This window comes from Tamandua tetradactyla, chromosome 3 (assembly GCF_023851605.1).
Source record: "Tamandua tetradactyla isolate mTamTet1 chromosome 3, mTamTet1.pri, whole genome shotgun sequence".
Lineage (NCBI taxonomy): Eukaryota > Metazoa > Chordata > Mammalia > Pilosa > Myrmecophagidae > Tamandua > Tamandua tetradactyla.
This window is the reverse complement of record NC_135329.1, coordinates 85,899,827-85,920,842: the sequence shown is the minus strand read 5'-3', so window position 1 is coordinate 85,920,842 and position 21,016 is coordinate 85,899,827. Positions and strand designations below refer to the sequence as shown.

General features: G+C 41.6%; 1 protein-coding gene across 3 annotated transcripts in view; it reads right to left on the bottom strand.

Annotated features, from left to right (window-relative positions):
- Positions 1-8,742: 8,742 nt before the first annotated feature.
- ERCC3 (ERCC excision repair 3, TFIIH core complex helicase subunit) overlaps positions 8,743-21,016 on the bottom strand; it is a 52,191-nt gene continuing 39,917 nt past the window's right edge. For 2 of the 3 annotated variants that reach the window (XM_077153482.1, XM_077153483.1), the window contains 4 exons: positions 18,771-18,888; positions 13,729-13,847; positions 10,574-10,726; positions 8,743-9,151 (listed from right to left, as the gene is read on the bottom strand). In XM_077153482.1, the coding sequence (XP_077009597.1) occupies positions 9,017-9,151; positions 10,574-10,726; positions 13,729-13,847; positions 18,771-18,888 (525 nt within the window). In that variant the 3' untranslated portion in view covers positions 8,743-9,016. Of the gene's footprint in view, positions 9,152-10,573; positions 10,727-13,728; positions 13,848-18,770; positions 18,889-19,226; positions 20,403-21,016 lie in introns of those variants that run through there. The other variant, XM_077153484.1, reaches the window with a different exon arrangement.

Sequence of the window (21,016 nt, the reverse complement as noted above, 5' to 3'; positions counted from 1 at the left end):
CTGCAGCTCTTTCCAAAATGTTTCCCTCTTAAAGGGCTCCAGTAAGAAACCCCACCTTGAATGGGTGGAAACACAGCTCCATGGGAACAATAAAAAAGTTCCCAACCAGCAATATTGAATGAAGATTAAAAGACATGGCTTTCCTGAGGTGCACCACAGATTCAAACCCGCACAGATGGTATACAGGAAAAAGTACAATCAATGCAAGCTAGGGTCTATAGCTTCCACTAATAACAAAGGCAACATGCCAAAATTAAATGTCAACATGGTGGGGGGGGGGCATGAGGGAGGCATATAGGTTCTTTGTAGAAGGAAAGAAAATGTCTTCAAGTAGATTAAGGTGGTGAAGGCATGGCTATACACTTCAGTTGGACTGTATGATGTGTGCATAAAACTGTTTAAAAATGAACAGAGAAATAAATGCTAGAGAAAACACATTTTCACTGTCAGTAGGGAATCTGAGAAGTGCATCCCTTTGGAGGGCAGTGTGGTGGTTCCACAGGAGGCTAGGGATGGGGTTGCCATATGATCTTGAAACCCCGTTGCTCAGTATATACCTGGAGAAATTGAGTGTGAGGACACGAATGGACATTTGCCCACTGGTGCTTATCATGATCCACAATGGATGGAGGTGGCCTAAGGATACAACGACTGAGGAATGGAAGAGGGAACTGTGGTGTATACATACAATGGACTACTGAGCGGCCACGAGAAGGAACGAAGTTGTGAAGCATGCAACTAGGTGTATGAACCTTAAAGACTGTATGCTGAATGAAACGTCAGAAACAAAAAGACAAATATCATCATGTCTCAGTCATATCGACTAACTATATTATAAAAATTCAGTGAATTGAAGTTGAGAACATGGGTTATCAGGTTGAGGCCTATTGTAAAGGGTCCTAGATTGTAAGTTCTTACAGTCACATATATTCAGGAATTGTCATTGCTATTTCTAAATTCTGAGATACTGTTTGTATATAACTGGTTGTTCCCAGAAACTCTGGGTATTTATTTGACACCTGAGACTCAGAGATAAAGCTCTTATGCTCTGAAAGTCAACAGTACCCCGTACAGGAACAGTTTAAAAAATTGAAAAAGTGATCAGACATCGAGTAGATATATGAATGAAGCCGATATGGATAGGACTAAGGTAAATCAGAATAAAGGGTAAAGGATGATATTGTCCATATTTTATAACTACTACTTCTGTGTGAGACCAAAGAGAGAGATGTTTATTTGGTGCAAAATTTATATTTGGGGTAGTGCATTTCCTAATTTAACATGTATGGTCAGTTTAGTTGAACACCATGAGAACATGGAATCTTGAATAGGGCATGAGATTGTTTTTTGTTTGTCCAGGTTAGTGTGATCCCCTGATACATTCAAGAGTAATTTGGGCACTGAATAAAGAGGTATTTGCAAAGTCCCCTAGGGGGTTCGGGAGGAGGGAGGAAATATTCAACTTCCCCATTTGGAGAATTTCTAATATTCTCACAAGCAGTGGGGGCAGCAAAGCAATAGGCTGAGCCCTCGATCTTGGGGTTCACCCCATGAACCTTATTCCTGCAAAGGATAGGCTAAGCCTACTTAAAGTTACACCTAAAAGTCACTCCCAGAGAACCTCTTTTGTTGCTCAGATGTGGTCTCTCTCTAAGTCAACTCAGCAAGTAAACTCATGCCCTCCCTCCTAAGTGGGACATAGCTCCCAGGGATGTAAATCTCCCTGGCAACGTGGAACAGAACTCCCAGGATGAACCAGGACCTGGCATCAAGGGATTGAGAAGGTCTTCTTGATCAAAAGAGGGGTGAGAGAAATGAGACAAAGTTTCAGTGGCTGAGAGATTTCAGAGTAGAGAGGTTATCCTGGAGGTAGTCTCATGCATTATATAGTTTATGGTGTATTGGAGTGGCTGGAGGGAAGTACCTGAAAGTGCTGAGCTGTGCTCCAGTAGCCTTGATTCTTGAAGACAATTATATAGATGTAACCTGGACAATGTGACTGTCATTGTGAAAACCTTGTGTCTGATGCTCCTTTTATCCATGGTACGGACAGATGAGTAAAAAAATATGGTTAAAAAATAAATAAGAAGGGGGATAAGGGATAAAATAAATTGGGTAGATGGAAATACTAGCGGTCAGTGAAAGGAAGGGCTAAGGGGTATGGTATGTATGAGTTTTTTCTTTTTTCTTTTTGTTTCCTTTTCTGAAGTGATCCAAATGTTCTAAAAACTGATCATGGTGATGAATACACAACTATATGATGATATTATGAGCCACTGAGTGTACACTATGTCAAGTCTACCCAAATTGATATATAGATTCAATGCAGTATCAATTAAAATCCCAACAATTTACTTTGCAGAAATAGAAAATCCAACAACAAAATTTATTTGGAAGGGCAGCATGACCCAAATAGCTAAATATATCTTGAGGAAGAAAAATGAAATGGGAGGTCTCTCCATCATACATGTGATGGAGTATTATGCAGCTGTAAGACAGAATAAAATCATGAAGCATTTAACAACGTAGATGAACCTTGAAGACATTATGCTGAGTGAAATCAGTCAGAAACAAAAAGATAAATAATGCATGGTCTCACTAATATGAACTAACATTAATGAGTGAACTACGAGAATTAAGGTTAAGAAAAAACAGGTTATGGAGAGATAGTAAGAGGGTCAAGATTGGTCATTTGGTGCTGAAGGAATACAAAATATTCAACAGGACTGATTGTAAAAAATTCAGAAATGGATAGCACAATACTACCTAATGGTAGCACAATAATATAAGTACACTGAATGAAGCCGAATATGAGTATGGTTGAGGAAGAAATGCTGAGTGCAGGTATGACACCAGATGCAAAGACAGAGAATAAAGACTGAGAAGGTATAACGTAGGAATGCCCAGAGTGGACAATAATTGGTGATTAAATGTACAAATATGAAAATGTTTGTGCATAAAGGAGAACAAATGAATGTCAACATTGCAAGGTGTTGAAAATGGGAAGGTATACAGGAAAAAGTACAATTAATGCAAGGTAGGGTCTATAGTCAACAGCAACATTGTAATATGCTTCCACTGAATGTAACAAAGGCATCATGCCAAAACTAAATATTAACAAGCAGGGGACATGGGCGTGGGGTATGGGATTCTTTGTGGTAGAAGAGAAAATGTCTTCATATAGATTACTGTGGCAAAGGCATAGCTATGGGATTATACCTGGAACCACTGATTATTTTACTTAGGTTGGAATATATGATGTGTGAATAAAATTTTTAAAATGAAAAAAAAAAAAAAAAAACTTCTGCAGGAGGATTGCATCCTAGAGCTTCTCCAAACGTTACTATCTTTTAACAGGATTAAGTAATAAGAAAATACTTGTATTTGCCAATGTTGTTTCTACACTCTTCATTCTTTTATGTACATAGATTTCCAACTGGTGTGATTTTTCTTCTGTCTGAAGGACTTCCTTTCACATCTTGTGTTTCAGGTCTGCTAGTGAATTCTTTTAGCTTTCTGTCTGAAAAAAAATTCATTTTCATTTTTAAAAGATCTTTTCACTGAATATAGACTTTTACAGTGTTTGTTCCCCTTTTGTAGTAAAGATGTTGCTCTTCTGTCTTCTGGCTTACATGGTTCTCAACAACGTATCTGAGTCACTCCTATCTTTATTTCTTTGCCCATAACATGTCTTCTTTCTCTGGCTACTTTTATGACTTGCTCTTTATTACTGGTTTTAAGCTATTTAGTTATGAAGTGTCTTGGTGTAGTTTTCTTTGTGTGTGTATGTGTGTGTGTGGGCGCGCAAGCGCTATCGATATATTGTGCTTCTAGGATCTGAGTGGGTTATAGTATGGAAAATTTTTGGTCATTATTTCTTCACCTTTTTTTACCTATCCCTCATTCTCCTTCCTATTTCAAGACCTCCAAATACATATATATTATATTCCTTGAAATTGTCCCATAGCTCATTTATGCTCTGATTACTTTGCTTCAGTCTTTTTTTGTTTCATTTTGAACATTTATGTTCCTATGTCTTCATGATTTTTTATTTTGCAGTCTAAATTCCAACCCCATTGTCTTACTTATCAGTTGCAACTGGAAGAGGCGGAGAATTTTTAAAGCCTTTAAGACCTGGCTTCTTTTTTAGTTTTACCCTCAATTTATTGCTCTCCTTTTGCATTTGATTATATAAGTAGCAAGGAGAAACTAAGCAGCAGCACTATCAATCTCCTTCACTAGAAAAGACACATATTCTGTTCTCCACATAGCTTCAGACATTAGTGCCAGTAAGTTTTCTGCCACTACATAACAGAGATCCCCCCCTTCTTCTAGATTTTCCGGTAACATATGCCTCACTTCCTTTTAAGCAATCATTGGTAGTGTCTTCAAAGTTCAGATTTCTACTAGTAGTCTGTTCAGTGCAGTTTAGGCTTTATCTAACATACGCCTCAAAATCCTACCAGCCTCTACCCTGGCTTGTCTTCCTAGTTACAAAGCCATGACCACCGTTTTAGATATTTGTTACAGCAGCATCACACTCTTGGTACCAAAATCTGTATTAGTAACCAAATACTTTAAAGTTTAGTGGTGTAAAATGACAACAGTTCTCGTGGGGGCAAGAATCCAGGTGTGGCTTGGCTGGATCCTCTGGTAGATCTCTCACAAGGTGCAATACAGTGTGGAATGGGCTGCACTGGCTCAACTGCCAAAGGACTTACATGGTTGTTGGCAGGATTCAGTTCCTAGCAGGCACTTAGGCTGAGGTCACTTCAGTTCCTTGCAATGTGGGCCTCTCCATAGGTTAACACTCAACACCGCAGCTTGCTTCATCAAAGCAAGTGCCACAGCGAGAAAAGGAACAAGACTGAAGTCAGTCTTTTGCTGAAGTCAGTCTTTTGCAGCCTCATCTTCGAAGTGATATCCCATGGCTGTTGATGGGTTTTATTCTATTTCCCAGAAGCAAGTCCCTAGTTCCAGCTCGCACATAAGAGGGGATTACATAGAACATCAACACTAGGAACCATCTTGGAAGCTACCCAGATACCCAAATGCTGAACTTTTCATTTTACACATTGTAGTTTTCATCTCTAGAAGCTTCTGTGTCAATTTAACAGATTAAATCTTTTCTGTAGCTTCATGAACATACAGAATAGCTATACTAGGTTTTAATGGCCTTGTCTCACTTGTATCATTTCTGAGTCAGTTTGTGTGATAGGTTCATGTGTCAACTTGGCCAGATAATGGTGCCCAGTTGTCTCGTCAAGAAGCATAAACCTGTTACTGCAAGGATATTTTGTGGACTTAAATCATCAGTAAGTTGACTGCATTTATAGCTGATTACATCTACAATCAAAAAGTTTTTTCAGCAATGAGAGATGTTTCAAAGTTGAAGGCTTTAAAAGGAGAAGTGATGCCTTCAGCAGTTAGAATAATTTCCATCTCTACTTCAGCCAGCCAGCTTCTCCTGAGAAATTTATCAAAAACCTTCATCAGAGCTGTCAGCTTGCAGCCTGCCCTTTGGAATTTGGATTCATGCATCCCCACAGTTATATGAGGCACCCTTATAAAATCTCATAATATTTACAGATATCTCCTGCTGGTTCTGTTTCCCCAGAGAACTATAATACAATTTGATTTTTCTTTTTATTATGGATTTTATATGCTTGGCTCTTTGTTTGCCTGGTAATTTCTGACTGGATGCCAGACATTGTGTGTTTTATATTTGTGGTTGTTGCATATTTTTGTATCGCATTAAGTATTAGTGAGCTTTGTTCCGGGATGGATTTGTTACTTGGAAAGAATTTGATCCTTTTGGATCTTGCTTTTAAACAGTTGAACAGGCCCAATGCAGCTTTAGTCTGTCAGATTTTCCCCATTAACGAGAGAAAACCTTGCGGAATACTCTATCCTGTGAATTATGAGGGTTTTTAGTGAGAAGAGGATATTCCAGGGTCTGGGAGGGGGCTCAAGATATTGTTCCCTCTAAGCCTTTCATATGGTTTCTTCCCCAGCCTCCTTATATGCATGTGCTGATCAGTACTCAATGGAAGACTCAGGAGGCACCCTATGCAAATCTCTGGAGTTGTTTGTGAGGCTCTCTCTTCCTTGCTACTCCATTCTGAAAATTCTATCTGCCATGAAGTATAGGAGCTGGTTCAGGAAAAAGGCAGATGGGATGCCAGTGTAGATGATCAACAGCAAGCAGTTCACATACAACCTCCCAAGGCATGACCATGTAGGGTCATTGTATTCCCTCAAGTCCTTACATTTTTAAAAGATTTAGATTCAGCAGTCACTGGTCACCAACTATTTGTAGAGACTGGGACACAAATAGAGCTCAGACTACTAAGAAGTAAATGTGAAAAAAAGGAAATGGAAAAAAAGAAAAGGAAAGCACAAATGTAGCAACAAGGCCCAAGCACAGTGGGAGACATCAGAAATTTGGGGAGTAGGAGCTATAGTTAGGCTTTCTATAGGAGGTGAGCTCTCAACTGCTTTTTTTTTTAGGTGCACAGTCCAGAAATTGAACTCATGTGTCCAGCATGGAAGGCAAGCATTCATACTGCCTTTTAAAGAATAAATAGGAGTTTGCTATGTGGACAAGTTAAAGAACACGGAAACACTGAACACAAGGGAAGGAATGTGATAATATAAAATGTATTTGGTATTACTTGAGTATCCCAAGTGTAAAGGTGTAACAGGAGATGAGAATCTGCAAAACTGATGGCCACAATCAAGTTTGAGATATATGGGTGCCATCCCATCACAGGAGCATGGCAGGCAGGTGTGCAGGCCTGAGCGTGTCTTGAGCAGCCTCAGGTCAGAATGCTCAGGAACCTCCCCTCCTAGTGGAGGCTTCTCTGCCATTCTCAAGGGTTTGTACTAACAACTGGCTAGCTCCTATTAGCCCCAATTGTTGAGTTTGTCCCCAAAAGGTCAACTCAGAGAAGTGAAATTTGGGGAAAGTAGCTCTTGTCTCAAATTGCGCCTAACAAAATGGCTACTATCTAAACAAACTGTGGTATATACATACGATGGAATATTATGCAGCTTTAAGACAAGATAAACTTATGAACCATGTAATAACATGGATGGACCTAGAGAATATTATGCTGAGTGAATCCAGCCAAAAACTAAAGGACAAATACTGTATGGTCCCACTGATGTGAACGGACATTCGAGAATAAACTTGAAATATGTCATTGGTAACAGAGTTCAGCAGGAGTTAGAAACAGGGTAAGACAATGGGTAATTGAAGCTGAAGGGATACAGACTGTGCAACAGGACTAGATACAAAAACTCAAAAATGGACAGCACAATAATACCTAATTATAAAGTAATCATGTTAAAACACTGAATGAAGCTGCATCTGAGCTATAGGGTTTTTTTTGTTTTTGTTTGCTTGTTTGTTTGTTTGTTGTTGTTGTTTTTTACTATTATTACTACTTTTATTTCTTTTCTTTATATTAACATTTTATATCTTTTTCTGTTGTGTTGCTAGTTCCTCTAAACCGATGCAAATGTACTAAGAAACGATGATCATGCATCTATGTGATGATGTTAAGAATTACTGAGTGTTGGGCGGGCCGCGGTGGCTCAGCGGGCAGAGTGCTTGCCTGCTATGCCGGAGGACCTCGGTTCGATTCCCGGCCCCAGCCCATGTAACAAAAACGGAGAAACAGAATACAATAAAACAAGAAAATGTTTAAAGATGTTTCCCTTTCTTCCTTCCTTCCTTCCTTCTATCCTTCCTTCCTTCTCTCTGTCTTTCCTTTAAAAAAAAAAAAAAAAAAAAAAAAAAAGAATTACTGAGTGCATATGTAGAACGGTATGATTTCTAAATGTTGTGTTAATTTCTTTTTTTTTTCTTGCCGTTAATAAAAAAATAAAAAATTAAAAAAAAAAAATGGCTACTATCTTATCCGTAGGCATAGCCTACAGCTGCTGTGCCTGGCTCAGGGAATGGAATACTTCAGCTCAGCTGTAGGGTCTGGGGAGGGCCTCTCTATTTAATCCGGGCTGTTCAGCACAAGAGTCCACACTCCCCAGGTGTGAACACTCCGGTCCCAGAACAAAGCCATATCCTCAAAACAGCAAGGTTCCTTTGCAGCCCCAGTCAGATGCATTCCTCTTTCATGGATCAATCCCGCCTACTGCCCTTTCCATAAAACGTTTTCTTTCATGGCAGATCAGTAAGAGAAAAAGCTCCATAACATTTTTAAGAATAAAAGAACTAGCCACTAAAGACCCAAGGGTACTCAAGTGCTATTAGAAAAGTAATAAAACCTCCCCGCAATAACTAAAACATATTTTGGGAGGAAATAAAATGATGATCCAGAGATCAACCATCAGGAACCAGGAACGCCTGCTGTGGGTGCCTTCCATGGATTTAGCACAATGGGGAACAGCCATGGCCCCTGGAACGGAAGGAAGCTGCAGGGGGTTGAATCCACAGTGTGAACACATTAGCCTCATACCCTAACCCCACCTGGGCTCAAACTCTCTTCCCTCCATCTGGGCAGCACCTTCCCTAAGTGACCCAGCACTATGCCCCTCACACCACCCCCATCAGCATTTTCACCAAAAGTGGCCAAATCTTCTCTCTCAGGGTATGTGGGCCAAGAACTCCTCAGAACTATGCTCCATATTACTCCTCTGTGCCTGCTGCAAAGTGGAGCCCTGAAGGGTGGCCAGCTCCCGGACATAACTCATACCCACAACAAGGCATCAGAACACATCTTTAATGCAAGTGGCTAAATGGCCTATTGCTGTTTATTCAGGAGAGCATTTTGATAAATATACTTTAAATTTTATATACACAAATAACTCATTCCTCAACAAATCTGAAAAGTAGTCTGAAAAGATCAAGAATATCGTCTCCTCACCTTTACGTAATCCCTGGAAGACCCATGAAGACAGAATGGAGTCAACAGAGACTGAATTCAGACAAATCTAACAAACACTAGAGGAAAGGACATGGAGGGCTCTGTCGGAATCCTGCAGCCAAGCACCATCATTTCCTAAAGCGTTTGAAGAGTGGGTGCACATGCTTATTAGCTGCAGTCTTGTTCCGTGCTGAGTGGTACTCCATGTACACCGTGTCATCGGCTCCAGAGAAGGAGCTCATGGTCCCAAAGCGCCGAGAAACCTGTGGGGAGGAAGACAACAGCTCACATAAGTTTCCAAGGGGAAAAGACCTTTCTCTCAACCTCCTAAGTAATCATTATAACTTTATCATGCTACATAATATTTACTGATCACTCACTACGTCTTGGACATTGTTCTAAGCATTTTACACATACTTACAATCCTAACTCATCAGATTCTCATAACACTATACTCCTCATTTTACAGAACAGGAAGCTCAGAGACAGGGTGACCAAGGAACATGTCCTAAGGAGAAGGGGTGTGAGCCCAGGCAGCCTGGTTTCAGAGTCCCTGTCCATAACCATAAAGCTACATGACCTCTCTAATGACAATTCCTGAACAGAATTTAATAACAGTGAGGGAAGAGGCATCCCCAAATCTGAGATTATCACGAGGTTCTAAACCAAGTGAAAAGCCAGAAAGCCCTGGGCTTGAATCTTGGATCTACCTTTCCCTTGGCGGCTGAGAGTAAGTCCTGAATTTCAGTGCCTCATTGACCCAGTTTGTAAATTGGGGGCCACTGCATCTGACCAGAAGGCTGTAATGAGAGTTCACACCAGCCAAAGGCTTGGCCTGGAGCCGGGTGCCCTGCTGTACTGGACCCCATGATAGACGTGTAGAAAGACCTTATGGAGGGATCTTCAGTGGCCTGACCTTAGGCAGGGAAGTTTCCCCGGGTCCCAGTGGCTGAGTGCCAGGGAGAGATTCAGTCCCTCCCCATATGACAGCTGTTCCCTTCTTGCCTTGTCCCAGCCTCTAAGATGATTAAATTTCAAAATGTCTGAGTAAATTGCCCTTCTCTCCTCCGAGGGGCCTGATGGAATTCTTTTATCACTAAAACCATATGGTACGTGCTTGGTGCACAGCAGGCCCTCAATGAGTGTCTGTGGGATAAATGAAAGGGTGACTATTTTCAGTGAACTCTCAGGTTTTTAAAGTAACCTTTGAAGCTCCAGTATGAGTTGGTCCTCAGTCCCACGTCACAGACTGGGGGTGCTCCACTCACCAGATGAGGGGGAAGCAACCCCGAGAGGTGGGCTGACTGGCCACAACTAAGAAAGACAGCCCAGGCCCAGCACAGTGCTCTCCATGGCCACCCTGGCAAGAGCCTGGAGTCATTTGTTTGCCATCCCTGGGCTCCAACAATAAGACGCCAACAAATATTTTTGCCAGCCTGTTGTTTGAACAAAGTGGAGCCTGATATACAGGCATGGTAAACTCCACCACACAGAACAATACTTGTAGATGGGGGGACATGACCAAAAGGCTAAGAGGGCTTCTTTCTTATTCCTGTCTCTCATTTTTCTGATTCTAAAAATAAATGGCACAGAAGATTGGGGGGGTGGGGGGGAGCGGCGGGCGTGTGTTAAGTATAAGAATTCTGTCTTCAGGAGAACTGACACTTAGAGCCCCACCCACTCACCTGGCTGGATTTGGAACCAAATTCTCCTGCCACCACCTCTTCCTCAGCATCCAGGTCAGAGGCTGCCAGGACTTTCTGTAGGAGCTGCCGCTGCTCCTCTTTCGTGGAAAAGGCCAACTCTTCCTCCTCCATGCCAGCCAGCTTTGTGATCACCTGTGAGATGAAGAGCAGCAGCAGTCACCCTTGCTTTCTCTCCCTTTCCCTCCTCTACCCTTCTGGCTTCACTTGCTCTAGTCACTTTCCTCCCTCAGGCCCTGTCCCTCTGGAGTATTCCTGAAACCTGTCTCAGGAGCCGCCTGGAACAGGGAGCTTGATGAAAGATTGTAAACAAGAGAGATTAAAGAACTGCCAGAGAAATCCACTCCCAACATCTAGCAGCTGAACAATGATATTCACCAGGAGACCTGGTGAATTTTACAACACTCATTCCAGTAATTCTCCCATCCTGCACCAAGTAAAGGAAGGAACAAAAGACTGAAAGGCCCAACCTGCTGCCCTATAAACAGGGTCCTCTGATCTGTGGGACAGGGCTCAGGGCTTCCAGCAGACGGAGCACAGAAAAGTGACAGATTGTCAGGGATCAGTGACAAGACTTCTTCTAAAAGGGCCAGATAACAACACTGTAGAGATTTGGTTTCCATTTCTATAGGGATAACTTACTATAAGGCTTTCTTGTTCCTGCAGAAAGATTTGCACAAGAGCTCTACAAGGTGTCTGTGTCTCTGGCTAAAGGAAGATAGGTAGCACCAAACCTGTCCTCCCACCAAAGGCTAAGAATGGGAACTCTGACCAACTTCCTAAAAAGTCAGCCTATAGTCTTGAGCAAATCAAGAACCTGGGGTTATATTCTAGTGATGTTTCTTTCAGTGGATTAGTGGATTATGGGGGGGGGGGGGGGGAGGCAGTAGTTCTTCCCCTACTTCCCAGAAACCTGTACACCAACTCCCCCACAAATAAAAACTCTTTGGGACCTTAAATGTTGGCATAAACTTACAATTTATAGCAACAAGAAAAAAAGCAAATGCCTCATCAAAAAAAGCCAAACCTTCAGCACTTCCAAGTTCTTCAAATACTAAATTTGCAGAGCATGGGAAACCGTGATGCCTGAGAGTCCCGCATAGCCTGGGTTCACCATGGGCTAAAGGAAGAGCTACTTGTCTCCTGGGTGAGGCTCTATTGAGGAAGCAGCCCCAAGGGCTCAGACATACACCCTGATGGACACCAATGGCCTCTCCAATCCTGCCAGGTTAGCCCCATTTCCCTATCAGGAACTAACATTCTTTTACAAAAGGCCTCCCTTAGGACCTCTGTTGTTGCTTAGCTGTGGCCTCAGCCTCTCTAAGCCCAACTCTGCAAGTGAAATCATTGCCCTCCCTTCTACGTGGGACATGACATCCATGAGTGAATGTCTCCCTGGCAAGGAGAGAGACGACTCCCAGGGATGAATCCAGACCTGGCACTGTGGGATCAACAGTTACATCCTGACCAAAAGGGGGAAAAGAAGTGTAATTTAAAAAGTAACATGGCAGAGAGAGTTCAAATAGAGTCAAGAGGCTACGCTGGAGGTTGCTCCTATGTAAGCTCCAGTTACACCTTGCTACCTGTTATGGTCAGGTTCATGTGTCAACTTGGGCAAGTGGTAGGACCTGTTTGTCTGGTTGGGCAAGTCTTGTCTTGTTGGAGGAGGCTTGTCTGTTGCAATGAGGACATTTCATAGAATTAAATCTTGAGTGCGTCAGCTACATCCACAGCTGATTCCATTTGTAATCAGCCAAGGGGAATGTCTTTTGCAATGAGTGATACTCAACCTAATCACTAGAAGCCTTTTAAGGAGGATTCAGAAGAGACAGGCTCTCTTCCTGCTTTGGCTGGTGAACCTCTCCTGTGGAGTTCGTCCAGACCCTCCATCGGAATCGTCAGCTTCAGAGCATGCCCTGCGGATTCTGGACTCTGCGTTCCCGTGGTCGCGTGAGACACTTCAATAAATTTTATATTTGTGAGTGTTTCCTGCTGATTCTGTTTCTCTAGAGAACCTTAATTAAAACACTACCTATCATACCCTGCCAACCCCCAACCAGGACCATCCCAGCCAATCCCAAAGAATACCTAGGGCAATATATAAGATTCCACAAGGGTTCCAGGCACTCGAGAAACTTTCCAGAAACCTACAACCTCCAGATGGGTCCCTGCTCCAGGTAAGTCCTGAAACCTAGAATCAGCCTCTCCAGAACATCAGATAGTTCCATCTCCCTACCCCATATTAGTGACAGACCCTTCTGATATCAAAAACCTAGAATTGCCATAGCACCCAAATAACCCTAAAGAGAGGTATGGAAAGATTAAAAGTGATGGTGGAATTATGCATAGAAGATAGAACTTAACAAATGAATATGAATGCTGAATCATTAAATTGATATCTCTTTTAGTCTCCAGTATTTTAGAGTAGCTAGAAGTAAAAACCTAAAATTGTGAAATTGTAACCCACGTCAAAGACTGAAATATGTTCTACAACTAATCGTGGTGCTGTGCTTTGAAATTTACAGTTTTTTGGTATATATGTTATTTTTCACAAAAAAAGAAGAAAATCGATTTTGACGATAAAAAAGTATTTAAGCCCTCTAGCCTCCTATATTCTGCAGCAGCTAGAAGGAAAAATATGAGAGGATCATATGGCAGCCCATGACAAACTCTGGGATCTGTCCTGTAACCACGTGCTGAAGAGTGCTTTGAAAACTATTACTTTTTTATTTCTTTGCTTTGTATATATGTTATTCTATACAATAAAAAAAAGTTAAAAAAAAATAAATAAAAAGGCCTCCCTGAGTGGGCCATGGTGGCTCAGCAGGCAAGAATGCTGCCATGCCAGAGAACCCGGGTTCAATTCCCGGTGCTCATGTTAAAAAAAAAAAAAGAAAAGAAAAAGGCCTCCCTTAGCCCTGTCTGCTGAGGGCAGAAGGAAACTCTGCACAGTATTTTCCCTCAACCCCCCCCCCCCCCCGCCCCCCACAATTTAGGCAGAGACAAAGGGACCCTTAAGCAAGGCTTCCTTCCAATCGCCTAATGTTTGGTGGCCAACTGAGATTTTTCTCAAGTTGTTGCTAACCATAGCCCCCACTTCCTGGACCCAAAAGACTTGGTCCTGGTCTGATACATACCTTAAAACTATAACCTTGGTCGACCAAGAACCGTTGCCGCTTAGTTGAGTAGGCCATTTCCTGAGTGTCCTGGGACACAAGTGAGTAGAAGAAGGCATTGTACTCCTCTGCGACCATTCCTGGTGGAAGGGAGGAGGGAAGAATTAAGGACATTACTGTTAGGACCCTAGAGCTAAAGGTCCAGGGCTCAAAGCAAGCAATGCAGTGGGGAAAAGCTGCAGAATTAGGAGGGTGACTACCCTAACCTCAACCAGGGGCTCAGGGACTCACGAGTAAGCACATACACAGCTTCTGGCCATGGAGGCAGCCAGTAAACAGCTCTTATGCCTATTAGTTGACTACTGATACTAGCTGCACAGACTCTTCTGAACCAATCTTTTCCAGGGGGGACCAAGAGGTACCATTTCTGGTGAGAGAGAAATAAGGGCCTATACAACTGGGAGGATTTAAAGCCCTTGGAAATTCAGAGGTTTTCAGATGTAGGAGGGCTACTCTCCCAAAAGATGAAAGCCAAGTGAGCAGAAAAGTTGCTTCTGCAGAGCAGGTCTTTCCTAACCTTTCTCTTTAAATTAGATTCTTAACTCCAAAGAAACTGGTACTCTAAGCTGCTAGACTCTGGTGTCTGTATATTAAAGAATTTCCTCTGAAAGACAGCTGGTTTATCTCTGTACTTTAAAGCCCTTTCCAGAATCTAGAACATGAAATGGCTTCCCTCCCCACCAGGGAAACAAGTGTAAACTGATGAAAGTATAAAAAAACAATCATTTAAAGCCCCTAAAAACTGTCCTAAGGGCAGATAAGAAACAAAGAAACATTCATTCAAGAAAACCTATTACAACTCAGTGAGAACAGTGAGTCTGTGGCATCTGAGCCAGGCCCCACCCCCTTCCCTGCTTCTCAGCCTGACGGAAGCCATCCTCCTGGTGAGTGCAGTGGGGCTGTAGCATCTCTCTGGGAGGAAGAGCCCCTTAGCACTTCTTATCCTCCCCAGTCCTATGCTGAAGAAGCTCTATTCCAGGCAAGAACAGCAAAAAATGGGCTACCTTACTCCACTCAGCTCCCCTCATCTGACCAATGATCAACCCAAGGCATGGAGAACTGAGAACACTGGTCTCCCAGTAGCCCTCACCCAGCTCATTCACAGGGTGGAGATTCCATGGCGGGAAAGACAAGTTGAGAAGACCCCCACCCAACACTCTTCTTATAAAGCAGGGGTGCCACTCAGAGAAAAACAGGTACTAACCCTGCCTAGCTCTAGAGCATAAGTGCAGAGGTTTGCCCAAGGGGAAAGGTAGAAAGCTCCAAGGCTCTCCTCAAGATAACTGGCGTTATTTGGAACAGAGCATATGGAAATTCAAGTCTAAGAGCATTGTCAAAAATAGTGGACATTTTGGTAAAAAATTAGGAGAAAGCTGATAGCTCTTTGAAAGCAAGAAGATGAACCATAACAATCTAAGTTTACCAAGAGAAAAAGGGAGAGATAGCTAAGAAAAGCCTGCATGGGGTTGGGTTGGAACATATCATGGTCAGGTTCAAGTGTCAACTTGGCCAAGTGGTTGTTGGGCAAGTGCTGGCTTGTCTGTTGCGATGAGGACATTTCATAGAATTAAATCATGGTCATGTCAGCTGCAACCACAGCTGATTCCGTGTGTAATCAGCCAAAGGGGAGTGTCTTCTGCAATGAGTGATGGTTAATCTAATCACTGAAAGCCTTATAAGGAGGATTCAGAAGAGATGGCTATTCCTGCTTCGGCTGGCGAGCCTCTCCTGTGGAGTTCGTCCAGACCCTCCATCGGAGTTGTCGGCTTCAGAGCCTGCCCTGCGGATTTTGGACTCTGCATTCCTGTGGTCACGTGAGCCACTTTAATAAATTTTGTATTTGCGAGTGTTCCCTGTTGATTCTGTTTCTCTAGAGAACCCTAACTAATACAGAGCATATCTCAAAAACTATCCATTCCAAGGAGCAGAATTTAATCACATTCCATTTAGAGTAATTTATCCCCACAGAAACAATAAAGCTGGCAATTAATGAAGCTTAACAGTTAGCTGTGATACCATCAGAAAGACAGTCAAAAGGAGCTCTGCTAAGATCACAACCATCCCACAAAGGCTCTACCATCTGAGGAGGACTTCAGAGGCTGCAGACTGTGTGGAAAGCAGACATCAATGAAACAGTCCAGCACTAAACAAATGAACAAACAATTACAAGGCCTGCTGGAGGTAGGAATCAGTACCCAGAGTTGCAATATATTATAAAAAATGTCCAGTTTTCAACAAAAAAATTAAATGCAAAGAAAAAGGAAAGTGTAATCCATGACCAGAGGGAAAATACAGGCAACAGAAACTGCATGAAGGAGCCCAGATGTTTGTCTTTGTTGGACTTCAAAGCAATGATTTAAATGTGCTTTTTAAAAAATGAAAAAACAAAACAAAAAAAACTAAAGAGGTAAGGAAGATAATGATGATAATATTTCATCAAATATAGAATATCAAAAAAGAGCCAGAAAAAAATAACAAATGGAATTTCTAAAATTGAAGAACACAACAATTGAAAGGAAAAATTACTAGAGAGACTCAACAGCAAATTTGGGCCGGCAGAAGAATCCACTAGTGAACAACAAATCCAAAGGGACTGAATGTACAAAGTATATTCTCCAACCACAATGGAACAAAATTAGAAATCAGTAACTGAAAGAAATTTGGGAAATTCACAAATATGTGGAAATGAAACACACTCCTGAATAACTAATGAATCAAAGAAGAAATCAAAAGAGAAATTAGAAAATACTTTTGAAATCAAACAAAATGAAAACCCAAAATACTAAAACATATAGGATGCAGCTAAAGCTGTAAAAACATCTACGTTAAAAAAAGAATAGGGGGCGGGCCGCGGTGGCTCAGCGGGCAAAGTGCTTGCCTGCTATGCCGGAGGACCTCGGTTCGATTCCCGGCCCCAGCCCATGTAACAAAAACGGAGAAACAGAATACAATAAAAAACAAGAAAATGTTTAAAAATGTTTCCCTTTCTTCCTTCCTTCCTTCCTTCTATCCTTCCTTCCTTCTCTCTGTCTTTCCTTTAAAAAAAAAAAAAAAAAAAAAAAGAATAGAGATCTCAAACCAATAACCTGCCTTGCATCTTAAAACACTGGTGAAAGAAAAGCAAACTAAACCTAAATCAAGCAGAAGGAAGGAAATAATAACTATTCAGTTTTCACTTTTCAAAAGAATAGAAAGAAAATTAATGAAAATTAATTAAACCAAAGACAATATTAGCATCTGAAATGCTTTCACTGGAGGAAACTACATGCCTCTTCTCTTAAGAAACTTTGCAACACTGCCTCTTCTTCATTCATCATGTTTGCAATGTCCCTGTAACAAACTGCCACCAATGGGCAGCAATGGTTTCTAGGTTATGAGTGGCTGCCCAAGCTATGCCTATAAGCCTTTCCTGTACTCCATTATTCCTGACTCAAGGTCCAGGGGCAGCTTCCAATGCCTACCACCTGTCACTAGTGGCTCCGTCTGCCTTCTCCCCCTATATCTACACTATTAAGCACTTTCCTTCTTGGTTAAGTCTCATCCCTATCAATACCACTGCTCAGCTTAGAGGATATCCAGGTGAATTCTAGGCAGTTGCTATGGAAAAATATCACATATTCACCCTCAAAGCATGAGAAGTAACAAGCGCCAAGGGGTGCTTTTATCTTTGTGAATCCTTTCCTTTAGAGTCAACCTAGTCCATGAGGACAAGAACAAATTCACTACACACGGACAGCTCTTCCCAACAGAAAAAGAAAGCGCTCCTACATAGGACATGACATCCAGGGGTGAAAGTCTCCCTGGTCATCTGGGAGATGGCTCCCAGGGCAGAGTCCAGAGCTGGCATCATGGGATCAGCAATTCCATCTTGACCAAAAATGGGAAAAGAAGTGTAACTAATAAAGTATCAGTGTCTGAGAGAGTTCAAATAGAGCTGAGAGACTACTCTGAGGTAACTCTTATACAAGCTTCCGTTAGACATTGCTACCTACATAACCTGCCAAACCCCAACCAGGACCATTCCAGCCAATCCTAAAGAACACCTAGGGCATTATATAAGATTCCACAAAAGTTCCACACACTAGGGTAACTCTCCAAAGCCTACAACCTCCAGATGGGTCCCTGGACTAGATAAGTTCTGAAATCTAGAAGGCCCAACCTCTCCAGAACATCAGCTAGTTCCATCTCCCTACCCCGTTTAATTGACAGACCCTTCCAATGTAAAAAGGTTAGAATGGCCATAGCCCAAATACCCATAAAGAGTAGGATAGACAGATCAAAGGTGATGGTGGAGTTATATAAAGGGAGGGTTTAACAAACAAATGCGATTGCTGAATCATTAAATTGATATTTCTTTTAGTCTCCAGTATCTTACAGCAACTAGAACTAAAACCCTAAAATTGTAGAATTGTAACCCATGCCAAACTCTGAAATACGTTCTACAACTAATAGTGGTACTATGGTTTGAAATTTATTGCTTTTTTGTATATGGTGATAAAAAATATATAAGCCTTCTAGCCTCCTATATTCTAGAGCAGCTAGAAGGAAAAATCTGAGAGGACTGTATGGTAGTCCATGACAAACTCTGGGATCTGTCCTGTAACTACTTGTTGAAGTGTGCTTTGAAAAATACTGCTTTCTTCTTTCTTTGCTTCGTATATACATTATATTATACAATATAAAAGTTTAACAAAAAACATTGGACTGCACAACACAAACAGTAAACCCTAATGTAATCTATGGACTATAGTTAATAGTATAATCATAATTTAATGTTTCATCATTTATAACAAACCTACTAAATTGATGCAAATTGTTAATAATAGGGAAAACTCCATGTATGAGGAGGGGTAAATAGGGGTTCTTCATTTTCTGCAAGATTTTTCTGTAAACGTACAATTTCTCAAAAAATAAAATAAAACTATTGGTAGCCACACACACACATGAAAAAAAAAAAAAGAAAGAAAGCTCTCCTAGAGTAGAAGAGGGAAGACCATCTTTACCTTTTTTGGCTCGGAGCACCCGTCCCAACCTCTGGGCCTCTTGCCGCCGGGAGCCACCATGAGAGGAAATTTGAATGAGAACATTTGCTTCTGGCAGATCAAACGATGTGTCACCTACCTAAAGAAGCAGTTAGGAGTTTGGGAAGGTTTTATATATGAGACAAAAAGGGAAAAGAAACAATCGTTCTAGACAGATAGAAAAATGGATCACTATCCTTTCCCCTACATGTCAGGGTCCCTCTGCTACAGGGAGAAAAGCGGTGAATCTCAGAAATGCACCTCTAGTGAACTTAATAGCACAAATACAATAAAATAGAAATAATGAAATTCTTTCATTTATTGTAACACATGTATCATATTAAAGCAAGGTATTAATACAGAGATACATGGAACTCTATTTTTCTGTATGCTTTTTCTGTAAACCTGTAACTTCTCTAATAAGAAGGGAGAGGGGAGGGAGGAAGGTGGGCAGCCTCTGGAAGATAAAAAAGGCAAGGAACAATTCTCCCTTTAAGTTTCCAGAAGGAACACAGTCCTGCCAACACTTTTATTTTAATCCCGAGACCAATTTCAGGCTTCTACCTCTAAAACTATGAGATGATAAATGTGGGTTAAGTGAGGAAAAAAAAGAAATGTATCCCTGGGCCTCTAGGACCTACTGTGAATTCTCCTAAGAGAACTTATGAGGAACCTTGTATACAAAACAGCCATCACTGATCCCTATCACCATCAACTGTCTCCCACCTTTACGGTGTTGGGTGCGAGAGCCCCAAAGATAAGAGGCCCTGTATTAACAAAGACTCACTTTGAGTGTTCAGAAACAGGTCTGCACAAAACCATCCATCAGACTCTTTCCTGGTGGCCACTGAGACCAGTAGCACATCTGGAATATGACCCAGTAGGAGCTGGATTCTGACTCAGGGGAGCCTCCTCAACTTCGACTGAGCCTCCAACCATCAAGGTTACCAGCCACACACTTAAGTGTGGTACTTACTCACCATAATCACTTTATAGGTCAATCTCATTTTCCTTCTCCTTTGGGTTTGTCTTAATTTGACTGTCCTGGACTGCTGGGCCACAGCTTAACCGTGAATGAAAACCATCAGCAGGCTGGGCATGTGTGAGTCTAAGCTATGCTTACATTCACTACCCACCATTAAGGCATGCCCACGACATATGGAAATCTCCATCTCCAGAAAGGGAGTTTCGTCTGAATGTCTACTTTCACCAGAATAGGAAATGAACTTTTATTTCCTTTTTAAAAGAAACACCACTGTGTTTTCAGAAATTCAAATGTTAGTTAGGTGTTCAAGATTTTATCTAGCTGAACTGGGATTCGGCATCAAGGGATTGAGAAAACCTTCTTGACCAAAAGCGGGAAGAGAGAAATGAGACAAGTTTCAGTGGTTGAGAGATTTCAAACAGAGTAGAGGTTATCCTGGAAGTTACTCTCACATATTAAATAGATAATCTCTTTTTAGTTTATGGTGTATTAGAGTGGTCAGAGAGAATACCTGAAACTGTAGAGCTGTGTTCCAGTAGCCATGTTTCTTGAAGATGATTGTATAATAATACAGCTTTCGCAATGTGACTGTGTGATTGTGAAAACCTTGTGTCTAATGCTCCTTTTATCTACGGTATGGACAGATGAGTAAAAAATATGGATTAAAAAAATAAATAATAGGGGGAACAAAGGTTAAAATACTCGCAGTCAATGAGAGGGAGGGGTAAGGGATATGGTATATATGAGTTTTTTCTTTCATATTTTATTTTTTTTATTTCGCTGGAGAGACATAATGTTCAAAAAAATGATCATGGTGATGAATACACACCTATGTGATGATACTGTGAGCCACTGATCGTACACCATGTACAGAATGTTTGTATGTCAAGAATGTTTTAATGTTTGTTTGTTGTTTACAATAAAAATATTTTTAAAACATTTTATGTAGCAACCCAATCACTGTGGAGCCTGCTAGAACCCAAGACTGTGAGGTCAACTGAAAAGGGGCCACTCGAGCCCTAGTCAGTGAGACAGAGTATGGAGGGAGAAATGCCAGCTGGGTAGACTTCAACCTGAAGTTTCTCCTGTCCAGGGATGCTGCCCTGGGAGGTCCCATGGTCTCTTGTTTTCAGCTTGTCCATGCCCACTCCTCTCCTCTTCTGTGCCCACCTCAGGGTGGCCCCATTGTGCCCGTGAGCCCTAGCCAGAGACTTGGTAGCTCCCTATAACCCCTCCCACTTCT